The sequence below is a fragment of the Cheilinus undulatus genome, linkage group 13 (genome assembly GCF_018320785.1).
Source record: "Cheilinus undulatus linkage group 13, ASM1832078v1, whole genome shotgun sequence".
Lineage (NCBI taxonomy): Eukaryota > Metazoa > Chordata > Actinopteri > Labriformes > Labridae > Cheilinus > Cheilinus undulatus.
This window is the reverse complement of record NC_054877.1, coordinates 44,663,906-44,687,254: the sequence shown is the minus strand read 5'-3', so window position 1 is coordinate 44,687,254 and position 23,349 is coordinate 44,663,906. Positions and strand designations below refer to the sequence as shown.

The 23,349-nt window shown below is 39.1% G+C and overlaps 1 protein-coding gene across 4 annotated transcripts in view; it reads right to left on the bottom strand.

Annotated features, from left to right (window-relative positions):
* The window catches only part of col15a1b (collagen, type XV, alpha 1b), a 102,681-nt gene that overhangs the window by 2,806 nt on the left and 76,526 nt on the right, over positions 1-23,349 (bottom strand). For 2 of the 4 annotated variants that reach the window (XM_041804289.1, XM_041804286.1), the window contains 25 exons: positions 22,926-22,985; positions 22,622-22,648; positions 22,325-22,366; positions 20,291-20,353; positions 19,884-19,919; positions 18,960-19,052; positions 17,412-17,477; positions 15,777-15,812; positions 13,505-13,567; positions 12,945-13,034; positions 12,755-12,790; positions 12,602-12,655; positions 12,448-12,504; positions 11,435-11,494; positions 9,416-9,460; positions 6,959-7,037; positions 6,798-6,823; positions 4,504-4,602; positions 4,173-4,326; positions 3,994-4,058; positions 3,634-3,765; positions 1,968-2,066; positions 1,476-1,553; positions 1,163-1,360; positions 922-1,037 (listed from right to left, as the gene is read on the bottom strand). In XM_041804289.1, coding sequence (XP_041660223.1) covers positions 922-1,037; positions 1,163-1,360; positions 1,476-1,553; positions 1,968-2,066; positions 3,634-3,765; positions 3,994-4,058; positions 4,173-4,326; positions 4,504-4,602; positions 6,798-6,823; positions 6,959-7,037; positions 9,416-9,460; positions 11,435-11,494; positions 12,448-12,504; positions 12,602-12,655; positions 12,755-12,790; positions 12,945-13,034; positions 13,505-13,567; positions 15,777-15,812; positions 17,412-17,477; positions 18,960-19,052; positions 19,884-19,919; positions 20,291-20,353; positions 22,325-22,366; positions 22,622-22,648; positions 22,926-22,985 — 1,874 coding nt within the window. The remainder of the gene's footprint in view (positions 1-921; positions 1,038-1,162; positions 1,361-1,475; positions 1,554-1,967; positions 2,067-3,633; positions 3,766-3,993; positions 4,059-4,172; positions 4,327-4,503; positions 4,603-6,797; positions 6,824-6,958; positions 7,038-9,415; positions 9,461-11,434; positions 11,495-12,447; positions 12,505-12,601; positions 12,656-12,754; positions 12,791-12,944; positions 13,035-13,504; positions 13,568-15,776; positions 15,813-17,411; positions 17,478-18,959; positions 19,053-19,883; positions 19,920-20,290; positions 20,354-22,324; positions 22,367-22,621; positions 22,649-22,925; positions 22,986-23,349) is intronic. The other 2 variants (XM_041804288.1, XM_041804287.1) reach the window with 2 other exon arrangements.

Genomic DNA, 23,349 nt, shown 5'->3' with positions numbered 1-23,349 from the left:
CATGATTTCATATTTTGACATTTTAAATTAATTACTTTCACTTTTTATATCATATTTTGACCTTTAAGACTCCCAATTGTAAATTTAAGTCATATTTTTAACATTTTAAGTAATCATTTTGAATTCTAGCTCATATTTGTATAATTTCAACTCCTAATTTTGGCTTTATTTTGTCCCATGTTTTGACCTATTTGACCCACAATTTAAAATTTTAACTCATATTTTGACTTTTAAACTTGTGATTTTAATTTTTCATTTCATATTTTGAAATTTTAAATAAATTATTTTTACTTTTTATATCATATTTTGACCTTTAGACTCCCAGTTTTAAATTTAAGTCATATTTTAACGTCTTAAGTAATCATTTTGAATTCTAGCGCACATTATGACATTTTCAACTCCTAATTTTGATTTTTTGATCTACCTGGCTCACAACTAAAAATATTAAGTAATATATTGACTTTTAAACTCATGATTTCAAATTTGATCTCATATTTTGACCTTTCAAAGGTATGATTTCAACTTTCTACTCATATATTTGCTCTTTAAAAACATTTTTCTATGTTTAATATTCTGTTCTGATCTTTTGAACTAATACGTTGGAATATTTATCTCAGATTTTGAGCCTTTAAACTTATCATTTTAACTTTTTTGAAATTCCAAATGATTTATCATTAGTGCTGTTTTTTTTTCTCATATTTTATCACTGGTGAAAATGAAGTTGACAGTTATAGAGAAATGTTGACTCTGTTAGGCTCTCAGGTTTGACCTAAACCCAGAATCCAGCCTCTACTGTGATTGAGTTTGACACCCCATCTGAAGGATGTCAACACCGGATTTTTGGTCCCTATTACCAGGTGCTGATGCAACACATGGGCTACGTTCTGTCTCTTTACATCTACTCTTCTCTTCTGCACTCACCATGCTGAGTCAGCCATGACGTTGCGTCCGTCGAAAGAGTAGATTGGTATGATCGGGTTGAATGTTCCTCCATTCCCAGAGAAAATGGACATCCAGGAGCTGAACAACACCTCACCCTGAAAGGAGAGGAAAGTTCATGTAATAACTAAAGGACATCATTCCTGCTTTTGAAATCAGATCTATCAGATGTCCTATCATCTGTAGACCAATCTGAAAACGTAAATCAAAGTTCTCTCCCCACCCTGAGGTTAACCACAGGCATGTCAGTGCGGTCAGCTTTTCTCACGATGGTGGCCAGATCCTGGAGGTGTGAGGACAGGAAGGCTCTGTATGTGGCTGTTAGCCCCATGGAGCGAGCCTGCTGGTAGCACTGGAAGTCCGCCCCACGGATGCCACGCATGTCGCCTTTCAGCGGGGCGTTCAGGGCCACCAGATGGAGCTGAAAATGAAGTTTAAAATCACTGCTGTTTGAATCTGGCACATTACTGACTGACGTGGCTTCAGTCACGTCTGGTGTGAAGTTAAAGATACAAACAAAAGTCTGTTCGTCTCACCCCGGGTACAGCGTTGACGGTCTGTGGTAGAACATTATAGCTGGGCTGATATCCTCTTGAAGTGCCATCTTGGAGCTCCTGTTTAACAAAAATATGTGTACAGGAAAGTTTTTTAGATTTCTGAATGACTTTGGTATTTAGAAGCAGTAACGCTGAAAGTTTACGGCCATTTATACAGTACCTTAACATTTTCTAATCAACAAAGAAATAACCAAAAACATTATTGTCCCAGTATGTTTTTATGATTAACGTAGCTGTTAAAAGCGACACTTCAAAGTGGGACTCAATGGGGGTACCTTGGTTTTTGCAGCCAGCCCCAAGTGGGCACTCAAAGAACTGCAGGTTTTTTGCACTGTCAAAATCAGTTTCATCTCTGAACACTGGAGGTTTGTGCTTGTTCAGAACTCCTCTTATGAGACAGAAACCATCTATCCATTTCTCTGATAGAGTTTGTAATAATTTCATCAAAGCTATCTGAGTGTTTTTTTGTACCTGGCTGTGGGCTCTGTTTGGTCTGCTCCATTCTCCCGGCCTGCTGAGAGCCTGAGACGCACCTGAGGTTTGGGAACTGGCAGGGATCAGTTCTCCAAGCTGAAAGAGGAAATCAAACGTTGGTGTTGATATGGTTTTAGTGAAAAGTAAATGATATCGAAACATTGGTGTGAACCATCACATCACACCTATCCTCGCTGCCCTCTGCTGGCTTCCTGTCCCTTTTAGAATTGATTTTAAGATATCACTTTTAAGGCTCTCATGGGTTCAGCCCCAGGTTATATTACTGATATGCTGACCCCTTATGCCCTCATGCAGCCGTTGCTTGAAGTCCAGTGTGAATTTTCCACAGTCAGTGATGATTTGGGCTGCCATGGCATCTGCTGGTGTTGGTCCACTGTGTTTTCTGAAGTCCACAGTCAACGCAGCCATCTACCAGGACATTTTAGAGACCTTCATGCTTCCTTCTGCTGACAAGCTTTATGGGGATGCTGATTTCATTTTTCCAGCAGGACTTGGCACCTGCCCACACTGCCAAAAGTTACCAAAAGCTGGTTCGATGACCATGGTGTTACTGGGCTTGACTGGCCAGCAAACTGGCCTGACCTGAACCCCATAGGGAATCTATGAGGGACTGTCAAGAGGAAGATGAGAGACACCAGACCCAACAATGCAGATGACCTGAAGGCCGCTATCAAAGCAACCTGGGCTTCCATTACACCTGAGCAGTGCCACAGGCTGATCGCCTCCATGCCATGCCGCATTGATGCAGTAATTCATGCAAAAGGAGGCCCAACCGAGTATTGAAGGCATAGAAATGAACATACTTTTCAGAAGCCTGACATTTCTGTTGAAAATATCCTTTTTTAAATTGATCTTATGGAATATTCTAATTTTTTGAGACACTGAATTTTGGTTTTTCTTATCTGTAAGTCATAATCATCAACATTTCAAGAAATAAAGGCTTGAAATACTTCACTCTGTGTGTAATGAGTCTATATAATACATGGGTTTCACTTTCAGAATCAAGTGACAAAAAATATTGAACTTTTTCATGATTTCTAATTTTTTGAGATGCACTAGTAATAATGGATAGTTTGGACATAAATCTAGATCTTTAGTCAAGAACAAATCTATATACTGTAGGTCTCTTATGTTGGGATTTTGCCAATAAAAAAAAAATTGAAATGATGTGTACTTTCTCCAAGTGGGTCTGAGGGGGGCTTAGCTTTCTGCGGTGTGAGTAGGTGGGGCCCTGAGGAAAAAAGTTTGGGAACCACTGCCCTACTGGTGCCCAGCTACCCCCAGTTTGGGAACCACTGGGCTAGAAATATGTTGATAACGTTGTGGTAAAATTTGCAGTTTTTGATGGATTTACCTCTCTCCTAGAAATATCATATAAACCAGTGTAGTTTCAAAGTTTTGTCACTTTTCAGTACAGTGGCTCATTAAAATAATAATGACTGTATAGTTAAAAATAACACATGGTTTTTAGAATAATTAAAGTATTGAAATGTATAAAAACCAAGGTTTTGAAGAGAGTAGCTCTGAGCTATGTCGGGTTCTTCAGCTTGCATACACCTTATTGTCGGAGCTTTGGGGAAACTTCTGTTCATTGCATTGAAAAGGAGCAAACAGCAGACACATCCACACAGTTACCACACACCTGGATCTTGCGCCAGCCACTGCGTGTCTTGATGTACAGCTCTCCTCCTCGCTCTGACACGAAGGCGAGCATTCCCTCTGCAGCGCGGTGAGTTTCTCTGCTCAGAGCGTGGAGCGTCTTGTAGGTGGTCACCTGAGTTTGTCACATGACAGAATCACTGTTGTGCCTTTGGAACTTCAGAAACCATTAAATATAGGTAGAGATGCTCTGGTTTAGTATGGGCATCTTTATCAGCCAACTCCACTCATTGGTGTCTGGTAGACACAGAGGCATCTCTAAACATTAGTGTATCACATTTGTCTGTAGCAGGCTACTTCACAGAAGGGTAAAAACGGCCTTTCTCAGCGGCAAGTTTCTTACTGGACTGGCATATCCTGGAGATCCTGGAGGGCCAGGAGGACCAGGAGGGCCCGGGATACTGACACCTGAGAATCAGAAATACAGTAAGGTAAATATTCTGCAGTTACACGAGGTCGTCCAGGACTGATGAAAACATAACTGTTAGGGTCTCCATCTTATCTCTTCTTTCACACAATTACCTGATCCATATCCACTTTCAGATCCTGGGGGTCCTGGGGGTCCAGCAGGGCCTGGAGGGCCTCGAGGACCAGGTCGTCCGTACCCAGGGGCTCCAGGCTGACCTGGAGAACCAGCAGGTCCTGGGGGACCCACGATGGATTCACCTTTTGGACCCTGAAGGAACATTGAAACAGAATCAGTGAAATCTTTAATGCTTTTTCAAAGCCATAGTTCATCTTTAAAGATCAGGTGGGTCTGAAGTAATGAGAAGCATTAATACCTTCTAATGGCTGATTATTTTCTAGGTGGTAAAGTAGTATTAGTAGATTGGTTATCAGTGTAAACACTTACCACAAGTCCTGACCTCCCAGGCAGTCCAGGAGGACCAGGCAGACCACTATCCCCCTTTTCTCCCTTCTGACCTTGGTATCCCTGTTCACCCTTGTCACCCTGAAACAACCACAGATAGAGAAATTTACAGAAGATCAGAACTAAAACTACAAAGAAGGACATCAGAGAAACAGTCAAGCAAATGAGACTCATACACAACAGTTAACAAGTGGGTCTTCAGCGTTGCTTTAAATACATCAGTGGAACAGCCTGCCTGACGTCTACTGGTATACTGTTCCCAGTGTTGGTGCACGGAAACAAAAAGCATGAATAAGGACCTAAGCACCCTGAAATAATAGAACTGATCTAATCTTGGCAATATTTCTGAGGTAGATAAGGGCTACTCCTTGCACACCAAGATTCTTAATTCTGTCTTTGCATTAAATTACACAGCCACTCAGAGACAGAGTGAAGTTATCTTAGGGTGTACTCACACTAGGCCACCCGTACCTTGCCTGGGCCCATTTCAGCCTAAAGTCTGGTACTTTTGGCCAGTGTTAGTGCAATCGTTCTGTGCTTCGCGGCCCCGGCACGGATGGATGAGGTGGGCCTAGGCACGGCACGGATGCAAATGAAGGAGCACAAGCGCGGGAATGTGACGTAGCGTGAAGTAACAACAAGAGGACCACCTCAGAGAGCCCACCAGGCAGCAGCTGCATGCTAGAGACAGCAGGATCCCAGTCCAGTCCACATTTCTGACCAGTTTCTGGCAAAGTAAGGCTTTAATGACTGTAAGAGGATTTTTGGTTTGTAAAATAAAGCTTCTTCCCTTGTTTTAGTCACAAACAGCAGCTCAAAGGATAACAAACACATTTCATCCTCCGTGCGTAAAGGAGAGTGCCAAATACACGGACAAGTGTGTGCCGGGGTTAATCACACTGACTGGCTGATTTAACCTCTCTGATTTTAAAATTATAATGCCAAACTATCATCCACTGAAATAACTTGCCTCTAATTCTATTTCATGTCATCAAGAAGTGAAAGTGGGATCTTGATCGCTGACGTTTGAACGGAGCATCGTTTTTTAATCCTGAGGCGTTTTCACCAGCTCTCATCAGATGGTTAAAATTGCTCTCGTCACAGTAAAACAAACTTTTAACTGAACATTTAATCCTGCTCTGGACACATGAGAGCTTGTCTGGTGCATCAGGCATCCAGGATTACGCTGAGAAAAGGCACAGTTCATGCCGCATGAAGGAATGCCAAGGGGATTCAGATAGTATAAGGACACACAGAGGAATGACTGTAGGGGCTCATACGAGTTAAAAAGTCCGGGTTTCATTCAGCAGAAGTGCTTGGAACTCTGAGCAGGTTCCAGATCATATGCTGTGAGCGATAATTCTCCACTTTGAACTGCTTTCTCTCTCTCTCCCCCCTCACTGGGCTCTGTATAGTTAATGTAGCTACTGATCCCTGAGCTGAAGTAACTCCGGTGTATATAAATCTGTTGCTATTTTACAGCATAAAAGACAACACTTATATATACTGAGTCATCAACACGTATAAATTCATAAATGGTGGACGCTTTGTGTGATGACGTCGTATCCGTGCCCAGGCCTGATTGCGTTGAGCAGTGTGACTACGGGCCAAAGGGGGGGCAGGGAAGGTGGTCAAATGGGCTTCAGTACGGTTAGAATACGGCACGGTACGGATGGCCTAGTGTGAGTGCACCCTTATAGATCAGCAATACTCAACGCGTGGCTCTTAGGCCACATGTGGCTCTTTGGTGATGATTTGTGTCTCTTTTATGTCTTCATTTGGAATATTTTTCCCTCAGAAAACCTTGAAAAAGGTCCACTTTAGCCTTAAAAATTATCCTTTGCAAGCTTTGTCAACCTTAATTTTTTTTTGTCTGTATGTTTTAATTGCTCTTAATTGCAATTTTTCCCTGTTTTCCACTTTTAATCCATTTTGCTGCTTTTTAAGCCCACATTTGCCCCTTCTTTCTGCCCCTTTTCACCAGTTTTTGCAATATATCCTGCTTTCTGCTATTTGTAAATTTTGTCCCCCTTGCCCATTTGACCAATTTAGTCTCTTTTCATACATTTTTTGCCCTTTTTTTTTTTTTTACAATTTTACAGCCATTTTTGCCTCCCATAACTCATTTTTGCCACTTCCCCCACCCATTTTTGCCATTTTATACCTACTTTAGCCCCTTTACACCCATTTTTTGTCACTTCCTTGACACTTTTTGACCATTTGATCATTGCAGCATAAGAAGCATTGAACTTTTGGTGTGTTGATTTAAAACTCACCACTACACCATCTGGAACCCAAGTTGCTGCAAAAAAAAAACAAACAAACAAAAAAAACACACAATGTAAATGATATTGTTCAAGTTCCTGCATCAATGCAATAATCAGGCTGAAAGAAAGTCAGTCAGAAAATCAGGGATCTGGTCTGCTCAAGTTCTCACCAGGTGTTCCAGGCACTCCAGGTAATCCAATCTCCCCTTTGGCTCCTTTAGCTTCCTGTAAATCTCCCATGACTGAATCCTACACACACAGACATACAGCCATCAACATCACACAGACTGCAGATAACGGCAGAATGAGGTAAAGATCTGTCAGTGACACACAGAGGTGTAAACTCTGGTTATGACACAACATCGCTGTCAGTTCTGCACAAACAAACATAGAATGTAACATATGCATGCTTAACACAGCAGCACAGACAGCCCTCACTGTGGCTGTGGTGTTAAAATACAAGAGGGAAGAAAGCAGGGTTAAAACAGGTGTCACACTTTAGAATGTCCCCCACTTTAAACAACAACATATGCTTTTAGGGTGTCCGGCATGCTAGGAAATGCAGATGTCACTTGTTGTTTTGATACCACAATAAATACAGTACCATGCCTCTTACTGAGGAATCATCATACAGTGAGATTACATCCCTACTCTTCACTAAAAATCCATCAATTTTTACATTAAGGCCAGGGCATGTGTCCATATTTGTTGCTTTTGATGCTAACAGTGCTCATTTTCAACACAACACCAGGACTTCGTAACCTGAGTGTAAAAATTACCACCGCGACAGCTGTTTTTGTTGCTGTTCTCACAGCGCTCTCAATGTAACTTCCCCCTCGCCAGTCAATATCAAAAAGGGCGGGACCTCTGATATCAGCTGGGGAGAAACCAGCCTGACGTCGCCTTTTTTTGGGATACTATTTCCAGGTCTAGAGCTGGTCCAAATGCCATGACAGGAGTGCCTGAGATTGCTAAAAGACATCTATGGACACAGGTGATTATTTAGAAATCTGCTGATAAAAGAGATAGGACAGTCCCTCCACCTCCAGTCTCTCTTGTTTGGAATCCAGGAAAGCAGAAACCGAAGCACCAAAAACAAAGACACATTCCCCTAAACACGTGGCCATTAAGAGTTTGATTTGCATCACTTTAAAAACAATCACTTAGGTAAGATGTTTTAGAAGGCAAAGGTTCCTTTATGAAGTTACTGATTTTAAAGCGATTTGGTATCAACTCTGACGTTTTCCTCTGGACGGTCAGATTTTCTCCAAGCTTCCTCTTCCTCGACAAACAGGAAGTAATAAAAGACATGGACAGCAGGATTGAGACTCAGAGCTCCCATAACACCAGGCATTAACATTCATCACAGTACAGGTGGATGATGCAAGTCTTACATTTAGGGCTATCAAAAGTTTACATTTTTAAATATTAATTCAGATAATCACAATTGCGTGAGTCAAACTCAATTTAACATTTTTTAGTTCAAAGACTTAAGTGAAGATGAAAACTTTAAAGTGCTTATTCTGTTAAACATATGGTTTACACAGTTTAAATATACAGAGCCCATAAAAAGTTTTCACCTGCTTGGATGTTGTACCCTTCTTCTTTTATAAATCAATCGTGGTCAATATGATTTGGCTTTTTTGACAAAAAAATCTTTAATATTAATCAATTTAAAAAGTATGAAAAGTAAAAGAAGTGATCACCTATATATCCACCCCCTTCAAGTCAGTATTAGTAGTCAGTAAGCCTCAGTCAGTAGAGTCACCATTGGCTGGCTGCTGAGAAGCATCCCCACAGCATGATGCTGCCATGATTGTGCTTCCCAGTGGGGATGGTGTGTTTATGTGGGCAGTGGCCTTGAGGGATATTCAGAGCCTTGGAATATTCTTAGTGTCCATCCCCTGACTTATACTTTTCAATAATCTTTTCTCTGAGTTGCTTGGAGTGTTCCTTTGTCTTCATGGTGTAATGGCAGCCAGAAATACTCATTAACCAGTGACTGAGCCTTCCAGACACAAGTGTCTTTATACTACAATGGCTTGAGAAACATTCACTGCACTCAGGTCGATAATTATGACACTACTAGCACCAATTAACCGGACCTCTGATGAATTAGGTCAGTCATTTTAAAAGCAGAGATTATTTATGCACACTTTAAATTAACATTACTATGCAGAAATATGTTTTCACTTTGACATTAAAGAGTTTTTTCTCTCATAGTAAAAAAAAAAAAAAGAAAAAGAAAAAAAAAGTCAAATCATATTGACCATGATTGATTTAGTTAATCAATAAAAGGGTAAAACATCCAAGGGGGTGAATATTGTATAAGCACTGAATGTGAGGTAAAATGGATGCCTAAAACATCCTGTAAACAAGAGGAATGTTACCACCCAGTGAAAGAGTCCAGACCCACAGACATGTAGCCGTTTTAAGTGTAATTAGGAAGAGGACGGGGGTGAGGAGAGTTGAAGGGAAGGTGAAAGAGCTGGTGGTAAAAGTGGGGAGGCCGTTTATAGCCAACACCAGAAAGCTGCCATGCTGCGACACCCACACACCAACAGAACCACCCGATGGTCCCATTTCACACTGAAACGGACCAATCAGATGGTCCGAGCCAGACTTACTCGTCCCTTTTTGCAGTGCGGTCTGGGTCGCACCGGAAACACGGTCTTTAAAATTCAAAGAAGAGCAGTGTGATCAGACTGAATGATGAAGACACAGCAAGAATTTGTTGACGTTACAGGCTGTTTTAGAACAAAATGTGCTGCTGTGAATGATATTCTGCAGCACAGATTATACTTTTCACTGTTTTCCAAAGCCAGTGTGTCTTATTTCTGTGTTATCTATTCCAGTACAGCATACCTTGAAACAATATGAGATAGTTCCAGTAAAAATAAAGACAATTTTATATATTCAAGTCCACAATCCAAGCTCACATCATAACTTAGAAATCTGCAGTCACATATTAAAGAAAAATTTTTTTACTAAATGAATCATTAATCAAGTGCATGCATTTTAGGGGTTTTTCAGGTCTTCACACACACCTGTCAGTATGTTTACATGCACAGTTAAGTCAAGCTCCATCCCAGCAAGACACCAAAACTTGCATGTCACTAAGTATATGCCAGCATTACCAGACTCCTGTAGACAAATTCCCCGTTGTAATCTTTGTAGTGCACATTTTATATACAGAAAATTAAGAAATCTTGAAATGTCTGAATTAGATAGCTAAAAATAAATGTACCCTTTGGTTTTGGTGCAAATGTAACACACACTACCCCCCCGGCTTATGGTGAGATCCAAAGGCAGATGACGGTGTAAACTCCTGCTACGACTCCTAAAATCTATGCTGCTCAACTCCTGGGCAAAAGCCCAGCATGGAGACTGTGCAGAACACTCCTTCTGGTTTAGGTCAGGTTTAGTACTTTCAGACAGACACAGTTCTGGTTCTGGCTCTGGCTCCAGCTCCATTTTGGAACCTTGGTGCTTTCTGGCGAACCAGCACACCTTCACACCAGATTAAGCGGAACCAAAGTAGGAGGACATGATGGACATATCACCACGTCCAGCTACACTTTAGCCCAAATCTCGTGCTGTCCCAGTTTTCCTTCTTCAGTTTCTTGAGTTTATCAATAACTTGGTCTGGTGTTTTCATTTCCCAATCATCTTCACAACTTAGAATATGACACGCCCACGCTCCAAGATTCACGAGGAAGAACCAACCATTTTTGGCTCCAGCTGAGAACCAATTTTCAAGTTCCGAATTTTTTTTTTCCAAACTGAACGTGCTGGCTGGTTCAAAACTAAAGGTCACATATTTAACCCCTGTAAGACAAGTTTATATTGGTCTCAGAGGTCCTCAAAACATGCCTGTGAAGTTTGTTGCTCTAGTATAGGATTTTTGCAAGTCTTAAAAGCTCTCTGTTTCAGCCCTGCTCAGAATGAGCTGTTTCTGTGTCTGTGGCTTTAAATGTTACTGAGCTGTCTGACTCCGCCCTCTGACCATGTCCTCTAGGAAATTGATGTGGCTTAATGGAGCTGAGAGAAGGACCAGGCGAGGAGGGCAGAACTTTATTCCAAGCGGGGAGGGCCAGCTGAACCTGGGGGCAGTGCTAACTACCCACATGACATCATGAGGGGAAAAAACGGCTTGTTTCAGCACACATTTTCTGAAAGGTGTGGGGGGCGGGTCCTATTTCTTGGGGGAATTTGTGGACAGGCCATAGGGCACATATTTTTGCAAGAAAGGCCTGAAAAAGTGTGTGTTGCATAATATGTGGCCTTTAAGTTCGGGAACTAGAACTGGCACTAAGCCCTGCTGGTCTTGAAGGCCTCGTTGAGGTGTTCACATGCTAGAGTAAATCAATCACTACACTGTAGGTGTGTTAATCCAACTTCAAGAAATCAGTAGTATGATTTCAGTCAAACTGAGATGTTTACATCATTTATCACAGTCCAGTTTTAGTCAAACCAAAATAATAATCTGAATATTTCTACATTTAAATGTGCTGAGTGAACCAAGGCTTTTAATCATTTACAATTCAAAGTAATGCTCCTGAATCATCCTCCTCCTCATCTTAATCATCACTCTGACAAATCTAAACAAAATCAGAAGATTGAAAATGAACAGATGGAAAACTTACTCCGTTCAGCACAGATATTCTTCCAGGAAGTCCAGGTGGGCCAGGAGGACCTGGAGGCCCCTGAGGAAGACAGAATTACACAAAGATATATTATATAGATGTTTAAAATATTTTTGGTTGTTGTTAGTATGGATTTTAATAATCCTAAGAGCAGACACTGTTCAGTTTCACAGGGTAAAAAATCAATTAAAGAAAAACTGTAGCTCCATCAGCCATGTTCACCATATAGATTTAAATGAATGCCTTTCTTCACTGATCACCAAGTTGATGCTCCATAGCAAAGTTTCACCTCAACCTCGCCTCTTCCTGTGTTCTATAAATTCAAACCTCCACACCATCGGCAGCAAATGGTCACATTGCATCCTGTTGATGGTGTGGTCTGTGCTGTCGAAATGGATCATCTATACTCTGGTGTCTGTGGCTGAGAAAAGCACTGTGTCTAAGTATGCAACAAAACTTTAATTATTACTAAAGGAAGCCTGTCTATTATATTTTTAGGTAAACTGCATTCATCAGAGAAAATAAATGACAAGAAAATCAAATAATCAAGATGAAAAGCAATGTTGCTCACATGGTTTGTCAGAGGTATTGTTAAAACCCTCTGAGCCCTGAGTGTTTTTTTTTTTAACAATTTTGTCTCACCTGGACTTTAAGTCTTAAAAAGCTTGTAATACATCAACCCTGTGGTGCACAGTCAAGCCCTAAACATTCTCTTTTTTAGGTACAATCTGGACTTTAAGAATATGTATGCTGCAGTAATGTATTTTGAATTTAAAGGGGACATATTTTTCCCCTTTAAGACAAGTTTATACAGTTCTTAGAGATCCCCGAAACATGCCCGTGAAGTTTGCTGCTGAAAAAAAAAAACACTCCAGTATTGGATTTTTGCACTAAACATGATCAGTATCAGCAGTGGATTGGTATCGATGGCAAAAAAAAGATAGACATGATCAGAGCTTTCCTAATTCAAATTGTGTTTGGTTCTCAATGGCCTGATTTGGTCTTCCTCTTACCGGCAGGCCGATTGCATCTCCTTTGTCACCTTTTCTCCCAGGCACCCCGGGACGACCCTGAACAAAGGCAGAGAAAGAAACAAGATTTGTAAAGTTAGTTGTCTACATACCGAAGTCTAAAGAATAACCTATGAACCATGAACTCTTTACTCACAGGACGGCCGGGGAAGCCATACTCTCCCTTCTGCCCGGTCGGTCCTATGGGGCCCTAAAATAAACACCAACAGTGATACCCATCAGCAAACTACAACAAATGTGACTGAATAGAAGCATTTATGGACACAAGCTCTGTTTTATAGAAACTCACAATGAGTCCAGGAGGTCCAGGATATCCACGGTCACCCTATGGAAGGACAAAGCAGTAAAGAGTGAATGTTAATAAGATTTTAAGTTTCAATGAGGCTGTCCTGATGTTTCAGATAAAAACATAAAGTAAGGTGGCTGGTCAGTTTATCCCCAGATTCGCAAAAGAGTTCAAGGGGGCACTTGTCTGGTACCTTAAAGCCTTTGGTCCCCTGGGGGCCTCTTGGTGCTGATAAGAGTGATCCGTCAGCAGCGATGGTCACCCCTGGTTCCCCCTTCTCTCCCTATTAGCGTAAAAAAACAGAAATTAAATTGAAAGTTTGAAAGAAAAATTTTCATATTAAATTATATTAAAGGAACCATAATAATTATTTTATTTTCTAATTTATGAGAATTCTTTTTTTCTCTTTGCTTATCATTATTTAATTGATAAATTATTTTTTAAATCATATATATTATATATTATTATATCATTTGATATTAAAATTTAAAATATAATAACAATACAAATCAATGCATAATTATAGTAAATAAAAAATCAATTATATAAAATATTTTTTAACAAAAAATACTATAATTATATAATAATAATAATATATTATTACATTATATTATATTAATATATTATTTATAAGTTTATATGTCTGCATACTTTGTATGACTTAAGCATTTCCCTCTGTTTTAATCACATTTCAATCAATAAATCAATCAAACACTCTTCTTTTCTTCTCTTCAATATTGGAGGAGGTCTCACCTTGATCCCTAGCGGCCCCTGCAAACCTGGAGGGCCAATATCTCCCTTTGGTCCCCTGGGGCCCTAAAGACAGATTAAATGATAATAAACACCTTCATTTCAACAGCATTTTAAAAGAGCAGCCTGGAGCTGTGTTAATGTTGGATGCACAGCCTTAAATATTTGCTAAACTCCTCAAATTAACATTAAAACCAAAACAAAAAGGCTAAAGTAAAAGCCTCCCTCTGTGGTGATAATTACAGTTAAAGCTCTGAGTACCTACCCCGTTTAGCCCAAAGTCAGCAAAGCAGAATTGGAAACAGAATGTTACATTTCTTTCAGTTGCTGTTGCATTTTGTTCAAAATTCATTCACACACTCATGAGGAACATTAGGGCTGGACCAAAGATCACATTTCAATATATATTTGATCTATTTTTTCATTTATTATTCAATTCAATAGTGCACTCACTAATGGCACATTTACGGTCCTATGCATAAGTGTTAGGCATGTAGGAGTTACCGAAGGTTGTGGAGGCAGAGTCAACCTCAACGTGAGTTGATGTGTCAAGCTCGATGGAGCCTCTTTTGTCTGGGCATTTTGACCCCTGGTAATACACCCGGGCCCCACAGGCGGTTTTGGGGCCACTGTGGCATCTACAGCATGACCAGGGGCTTGTGGCAACCCTGCTGCTTGCCTAGAAGCTACCCTAGGCCATGCATACAATATCCACCTCTTATGCTGGGTAAGTGGGGCGACTATGGCTCAGATTTTTAATATAACTGGCCCACCAGTATGAGGTCTGCAAAATTCCTCCAGTATGAAAATGTAAACTTAACCTTGATGATTTAAAATATCTTCATTAAGTCACAAGAAATAAAATTAAAGAATAAAATTAATGAGATAAAGAGGTCATGAATGTGGAAAAATAAATCTTGTGTTTCCATTTTATATTTTCAAGTTTGCATCTCATAATTAAACTTATGATTTTGACGTTTTATTTCGTTTTGACCTTTTCAATTCATAATTCCAACTTTTATTTCATATTTGAACTTTTAGATTAACATTAAAATAAAATATATTTCTTTAATATTCTAAACTCATCAAATTTTATCTCACGTTTGACTCCTAACCTTGATTTTTAATATAATATTTCAACCTCAAAGACTCTCAATTCAAAATTATAACTCATATTTTGATCTTTTAAACACAATTTAAAATTTTAACTCATATTTTGATCTGTTAAAACCAATTTAAAATTATAACTCCTATTTTGATCTTTTAAACACAATTTAAAATTTTAACTCATATTTTAACCTTTCTTTCAACTTTCTCTAATATTTGCCTTTTAAAAACATTTGGACTTTTTATTTCTTATTTGAACTTTTAGATTAAAATCTTTAATTTCGGGTCATATTTTGATATTTTAAACTCATCAAATTCTAACTCACATTGATCTTTTCAACTCCCAACTTTGATTCAATTTAACATTCTCACTCAGATTTTGACCCTCAAAACTTATGATTTTAAATTTTCTCATACTGAGCTTAAAAAGGAAATCATGATTTCAACTTTCTCTAACAGATTTGCCTTTTAAAATCCTAATTTTGATTTTTAGGTTTGTGTTTTGACCTTATGAACAAATAAACAGGAATTTTTAACCTCAAATTAAGCCTTTAAACATATCATTTTGACTGCTTAAAATCTCAGAATCATTTATCATCAGGGCTAAGTTTTTATCTTTTCCTCCATAATCCATCAGTGGTGAAAATGAGGTTGACAGTTTATGGTCAGTGTTGACCCTGTTAGACTCTCAGGTTGGACCTAAATTCAGAATCCGGACGCTGCTGTGACTGAGTTTGACACTTCTGCTCTGTTGTATCTCGGTTTACCAGAGGATAGTGCAAAACACACTGCAGACTTTTGCAGCACAAATGTTTTCAAATGAATTTCCTTGCTCCTGGCATGCAAAATAGGCCATTAATTCATGTCATGTGTGCCAAGACCTTTACTTGCCAAAGCTACACCTTACTTCAGCCTAAATTTCGTCCCAAACATGCCTAAAGGTTCTGCACAGTTCTGCAAGTCTGATAAAATGTGAGTTTATTTTATTGCAAACACATCTATATTTACATACCGAGTGATATTAACTTAGCCTACAAGTATGTCTCATTTAAAATTCTATCACTTATTCTAAATCTCGATATATATCGCCCAGCTCTAATTATCATCTTGTTTATTAACAGCAGCTATGAATGCTCAGCTTCAGGTAGCGTTAGAAATATGTTCTTACAGGAAATCCAGCTCTGCCAGGCAAGCCTTCAGGACCCTGCAACATGCAGACACAACCCACACAAACACAGACATGCATGCACAAACAGAGACAAATGCAAGCAGAAGCAAAAAGCTGCATTAATAATCTCTTTACCTAAAAGGCGGGGTGAGACTGCTCACTCACAGCATTATCAAAAACACTTCAAAAAATACACACATGGTGGCACAAGGAAGCTGTTAACTGCGTTAAAAACAGTTAAAGCCTGGTGTTATAATCGAAATCACAGTTAAAGGTACAATGTGTAAAATTTGGCATTTTAGCGACATCTAGTGTTCAGATTTTAGAACGAGCCAATCTGTTACCAAAACATCAATCACTAAGCGACGAGAGCCTGTGAAGACCAAAAAGGATCGTGAGACAGACATCAGTTACAGCAGTGACAAGGTGAGGGTTTATTCATTCATTTTTGTAACCATTATTTTTATAGATTATAGGTCAGTCTTCTTCTCCAGCTGCCTTCCAGGTAGCTTTCAGGACCGGCGGGCAGGTTTGTATTTAAAAATCGCGTTTCGCTCTTTCGGTCTCCAAAACGTTGCCGTGGACAACATGGCGGTTCGTTATGTCAGCCTCTGTGAGGGCGACCCGGTAATCCGGTAAACCCCCGGGTAATGTAAATTTAAAAAGCTTTTTTCTAATTTTCTGAAAAGAAAACTAAAGTTTAAAGGGGATGATTGTGCACTTATTTTAACATACTTCACATAGATATACAAACATTATATCCCATTTACACCATTTCTGTTCGGCGAAATGCAGCCAAATTTTACACATTGTACCTTTAATTTAACTGATTCATCATGGCACAGTTAAAAGAAAGCTTTATCTCTCTATTCCCCTTTCTCTGTCCTTTAACCATCTGTTGTCTACAGAGCCTCAGACATGACATGGTCATAAAAAAATTTAATTGTGGCCACAATATCGCTATAACGTGCACACAAAATATTAATTCATGGCCACAAAATACTAAATTGTGGCCACAAAATACCAATTTGTGGCCATGAAATAAGTATAAAGCGTGCACGAAATACTAATTAACAATATCAATATCATTCCTGGACAGCTGGATAAGCAAATTGAGCGCACCTTCTCTAAGGTCCAAGGTAGCGGCAGTGGAGGGGCTAAAGCTACACGATGGACAGCGATAGTATGATTGAATTTTATTTTGGGATGGGAAAGAGCTACAAAGACATTCTGAAAAGCCTGGCATTGCTTTACCGCCAGAGGTACAACCTGGACACCGGGATGGGAAGGTGCACTCGATTTGCCTACCCAGCTGTCCAGGAATGATATTGTTAATTAGTATTTCGTGCACACATTATACCTACTTCATGGCCACAAATTAGAATTACGTGCGCACGTTATCATTATTTCGTAGCCACAAATGAGCATTTTGTGGCCACAATTTAGTATTTTGTGGCCATGAATTAGTATGTTTAAGGCCATGAATTAGTATTTCATGTGCATGTTTTAGCTATATTTTGGCCACAATTTAATTTTTTTTGACCATGTCATGTCTGGGGCTCCGTAGTTGTCTGTTGGCATTCAAATGTTTGAAGCTTTTAAGACATGCTGCATTTAAAGATATTTGCTACGCACCATGGGTCCTGGTGGTCCTCTGAGGTCTGTGAAGTTGAAGTTACCCTCAGTATCATTGAGAAGAAGCTATGAGGAGAGTAGACAAAGAAGAAGTTTGGACACGGCTATCATTTTAGGCTCCCCATGTCCCATTCTTAAATTTTTACCAATGGTTCATGGCCCTGCATAAATAGTCTGATTCATATACACAGATTTATAGGTTTCTTTGTTTATCTGAGGATACCAGAGCTGTCAGTAATCTCCCCCCGTGACCTGGCAACCTACAACCTGATTCAGGGAACTTGTGAATGGCATATATCTGCACAAGCAGGCAGATGAGATGAACGCTGCATGAAGGAAGACAGTGGTAATCTATTTTTTTGAACATTCACATCAATCATGTTTATGTGAGTGATTTAGTATTATCCTATTTTTACATTTTAAAATACATCTAAATATATTGCATAACCTTAATTCATTGATGATCAACTAGCGGCCCGAGGGCCAAATCAGGCCCCCCAAAGCTTTCTCTCTGGCCCCCAGAAGATCATTAAATTCAGAAAAGCAGGAAAAGAAAATGTTGTGGTTTTAAGAGTATCTTTAGGTTTTAAACGTCTGCAGCTGTTAAATCCACCCCAAAAGCAAGAAATATTCAAATAGTTCTAGCATGAATTCACATTTAATCTGTTTTTACAGAAAATCACTTGTCAGCCATTAATAGTTAATTTTAAAAAATGTGTTAAAACTGGCAAAAATGGCCAGATAAAGTGGTGAAAAAGGGGTTAAAGCGTGGCAAAAATCAGTGATAGGCATCCAAATGGGTTGTGGAGAGGCACAAAAGCACAAAAACTTGCAGGAAAAGTGGTGAAAAGAGGTTAAAATGTGTCAAACCATTAGTATAAAAGGAAAAAAGGGGCAAAAAGTATAGCAAAAATGGGTTAAAAGTGGCAAAAATGGTGAAAAAAGTAATGAAAAGCGTCCATACACGGATAAAGCAGTGGTACAACAGGGATAAGAGAGGCAAGAAAAGTGGTTTAAAGGAGGTAAAGAATGGCACATGGGTTCAAGGAGACAAAAAGGGCATAAAGTATCAAAAATGGGTTAAAAGTGGCAAAATGGTGCAAAAACAGCCGATGGCAAAGTAGTGAAAAGGCAGGGAAGTGGATGATAAAATAGCAAAAAGTGGCAAAAATGGGTAAAAGGAAGCAAAATGTTCCAGAAATAGCAGAATGAAGCACTGAAGTAGTGAAAAATAGGAAACATGAGTTCATACTGGTGCTAAATCACAGTCGCTGAGGTCCCATTCTCTGGGATTTTCAGGAGCCCGGCCAACTCTGTGGGTCTACGGCATTATAGATCGGGATTGATCTTACTGGTAATCCCTAAAAAATGTTTTGCGTTTTAAAGGAAAACACTAATAAAATAATATGTTAATCAGAACAAATATTGATTTAATTTTTCTTTATTTGAAAGTCTGGCCCCCCAGAGACTCTGTCAAGACTAAATCTATGTATCCTATCCTAATTCATCTAAATGAGATGTATATATACGTATATTATTGTTTCTTACATCCTGCAGATTTAAGAAGGTTCCTGGAGGTCCAGGAGGTCCAGGAGGGCCAGGTGGTCCTGTGATGCTAAGTCCGTTAACACCTCGGTCACCCTTCATCACACAAAACAGGGAAAAGTTAATCTTTTATCACAGAGAAATGTACACAAAGACAAGGCAGTGTAAAGGAACATATAACAAAATCATACAACCAATAAGTCACCAGGAAACTATCTGCAAGCAAATCACATATAAAAGTGGTTATCAATTTGTCTTGATCCAAGGCACACATAGGATCAAGTCGAAATTTCAAGGCACACCACAACCACGTCTTTACAAAACAGCCTCTTATACGTTACAGTAATTGGAGTGTATAGTGATAGTTCAGGCAGGCCGTGGAGTCCAGCACTGCTGTATTATTGAAATCAGCTGATCTAACAAAAGTGCACATCTGCTGATGGCAAGCTGATGCACCCTAGGCAAACTGTTCTCATGCTACCATATCATATCCATGTCTACGCTTTGCTGCTCCCTCTGCAAACCACTTTTTACAACCCTCCTCCACCCCAGCGCCTCCTTTATTCTACCTCTGATTTCATCAGTGTCATTCTTTTGTCAGTTATGTCTGTTCCGCTGTTTTTTGCTGCTTCTCTCCCTGCTCCAGGCTGTCCTCTCACAGAGACTCGTGGAAAAGCAGGAAGAGTCATATGAATAACAGCAATGAGTGCACATTTATAAAGTGCTAATTCATCATTTGTGTTTCTTGACAAAGAGGCCCTGACTGGACTTAAAGTATTGTATATTTGTAGTGATATGATTGTATAAATTCCTCTGGCCTTGATACCAGCCAAGGATCAATCAGTTTAAATATGTTACACAAACAATGTTGACAGAGCTACACTCTGATAAAAACATGTGTGCAGTAGTTTCTCACAGAGACTTTACCTTTAATCCTTGACTGCCTTTTTCTCCTTTGGCCCCCTGTTTGAGGAGAAAAGAAAGAAAAGAAAGATTACTGTGGTGCAAACACATAAAATAAACCGTAGCACTGAAGGGAGATCTCACCGAGGACCATCTTTGTCATGTATTTCAAAATGCACTGTCTTTCTGCTCAAGGCAGTTTTTATTACAGGATGTTAAATCACATTTCAAACACTTATTGCTTATATAAAATAGTGTGTTTAAAGTATAACTACAAATTGACATGTGGGTGTAAAGATTTTTGTTGGACCTTCTGTTTGTGTGTTTCAGCTTCTGACTGAAATGTAGAATTTTACCAAGAAGTCTTTCAAATATGAACCAAAGCATGATCAACACTCTTTGCAAATAAGACTGGCTATAGTTGTACTTACTCTGGCCCCTGGTAGTCCAGCAGGACCCTGTAGACCCTGTTGTCCTGGGTCTCCTGGATCACCCTGCAATCACATAAAGCACAGATAGAGTGAAAGACTGATTTTACTGTAAACTCCTCTAAAATCTGGAAAACGAAAAGTCGAGACAATCAGTAATTTCAAGTTAAAGATATTTTCTGTTTTTTCTTCTTTGTTAAAGAAATGTCTAATGCAATAAAAACAGTTACTGCACCTACAACTGAGCTTATTGCCATTGTTTACCAGCTTGCAGCAGAACTAAACCCCATCATACTTTGCGCCGAAATCATGAGGAGAGAGCTGGTAGGCCCCTTTTGGGTCCCTGAAGGTGTGAAAATGACCTCGGCAGAGTATATAGAGTTTCTGACTGACCACTTTCTTTCATGGTACAAAAAGAAGAACAGTGCCTACTGCATCAAAATGATCTTCATGCATGACAATGCACCATCGCATGCTGCAAAGAATACCTCTGTGTCATTGGCTGCTATGGGCATAAAAGGAGAGAAACTCATGGTGCGGCCCCCATCCTCCCCTGACCTCAACCCTATTGAGAACCTTTGGAGCATCCTAAAGCTAAAGATCTATGAGGGTGGGAGGCAGTTCACATCCAAACAGCAGCTCTGGGAGGATATTCTGACATCTTTCGAAGAAATTCAAGCAGAAACGCTCCAAAAAGTTCAATGGATGCAAGAATAGTGAAGGTGATACCAAAGAAGGGCTCCTATGTTAACATGTAACTTGGCCTGTTAAGATGTTTTTGATTGAAACAGTTTTTGGATCAGTGCATTTTGAATGTTTTATTTTTGAAAAAAATAGTTATCATTGGGGGTTTGTCTAATAAAATCTGAATTATGCTCAAATGGTTGATGACTAGAAAATGATACGACTGTCATTTGCATCGACTATTCAGGAAAATTTGAGAAAAATATCATTTGCGTAATAATTTGGAACATTGTGTACATTTAACATTTACTGACCACAGAAAAAAGAGGAGAGAATCTTATCTTTTTATATATTTAAAGCAGTGTTTTCCAACTTACTCATTCCTACCCCTCCTCATATCTAAGAAAAGCTAACCCCCTCCCAGGACCCACATAGAAAAAGTACAAATCAGTGTTAATTGTTTTCATTGACAAAATCCCATCACAAAAGGCCTTGTTTTTGAAAAATATCTATGAATAAACTTTCCAGTATTATGACCTTGTATTAGGGCCACTCTACAAAAAATTGATCAGAAAAAAATAAATCAAAAATTCTAAAGTTTTAAAAGTTAATCTACAAGAAAAAAATAAATATTTGAATGTAAAAGTTGTAAATGTACATGAATGAAAACGTAGACTTTTTCATATCATTAAATCCAGAATCAAACAAGTCTTTTCAGTTCGGTTTCCATTTTTAAAAACGTTTGAATTTTTGTCGGTTTTAACTAACTTTTGAAAAAAAATTTTAAGGTCTATTTTGGGCATTTTTGTGCCTTTATTTAATAGAGGAGGATAGTGGATGGAGTCGGAAACAGGGACAAGTGTGGGGGGAGAGACCTGCAGTAAAGGGCCCCAGGCCAGATTTGAACCTGGGCCGTCCGCATACATGGGGCGCGTCTTAACCACTTGTCCACCTGCGCCCTGAAATTTTTGAATTTCTAATGTCAAAATTCAAGACTTTTTGAGCTCAGAAATGTCTGTTTTTTTTCTTGTAATTTTTTACTTTTTGAACTCTGAAATTCTGAGTTTATTTTCTTGTAAATACACAACTATGATCTCGAAAACTTTCACCAAAATTTTGTCTATCTTGCTAATAATTAGCGGATTCTCTTCCTTTTTATCTTTCCATGTTGCCCCTAATATGTTTTGTGCATTAATAAAGTTTCTAATCCTGATTTTAAAAATACATGTATGCACATCTAATTTTGACAATGTCAGAGCAGGCAGGGTCCCCTGAGATCTTTTTCACCCCCACCGTAGGGGTGCCCTAGGTTGGTAACCACTGATTAAAAGTGTCACTTGATAATCAGCTTACCTTAGCAGAGAGTCCTGGGGCTCCAGGTGCACCATCTTCACCCTGCAGGAGACAGGTCGATCAATCAATCAATCACTCAAGCAATAAATCAAATAATTTTTAATGCAGCACCTAATCGAAACTTTAACAGTATCTTCTGAGCAAACCAGTACAAAAGTAGTAAACATAGTGGAGCACTACTCAGAGGAATAGTACACACAGTACTATTAGATGTTTCACTTCTAACAGAATGCCACTAACCTTTAGCAAGCATTGCCCATTTACATTTTATTTGTTGAATGATCATAAGTAGATTACCTTTGGTCCCTGTGGTCCAGGTGGTCCCTGAAAAAACAACAGAACACATAAGCCAAGAACTAACTTTAGTTCAGCTGAAAATCTTTGTATATGGATATTGATTGATGTTGTTGATAAATTCAGGCTCAAATCTCAACATCTGAGAAAAACATTGGCAGCTGATGGTGATGACAAAACAGCGGATGTGTCTTGCCCCCCTCCTTGTTGGTACATTGATACATTCCTGTGTAGAAGCCCAGTAACCTCTGGGGTTTAGTTACATTCTGATACGGTTTATATTAAATCACAGACTCTGTGGACCTACCTGTTGGCTTCTGACTCCAGCTCCAATCAGCATGTCACTCTTCCCAGATCCCTCCATATCCTGAAAAAACAAAACAAAGCCTGCTGTGTCACACAGAACTGAGCCTGTTTCCTCTACGATGGCTTATTAGACTGGTGGTTTTGAAAAAATCTATTATTTCCATTTGTATAAATCAGTTCATAACATATCGTTTTGTTCTACTAATGCTAATGTGTTTCGACACTTTTTCAGATTTTTTTAATAATATGATTAATTTCATATTTTGCCTCTCAGGTGTCTCAGGTGTTAAAACTGCAAAAAGTGTCACTATATCAAATAAATAATATTATTTGAAACTCTAAAAATATTATTATTTCCTGATAAGGTAACTGAGGTTTCACATATTAAAAACAGATTGATTAATTACAGTTTTGCTTTGGTGAGA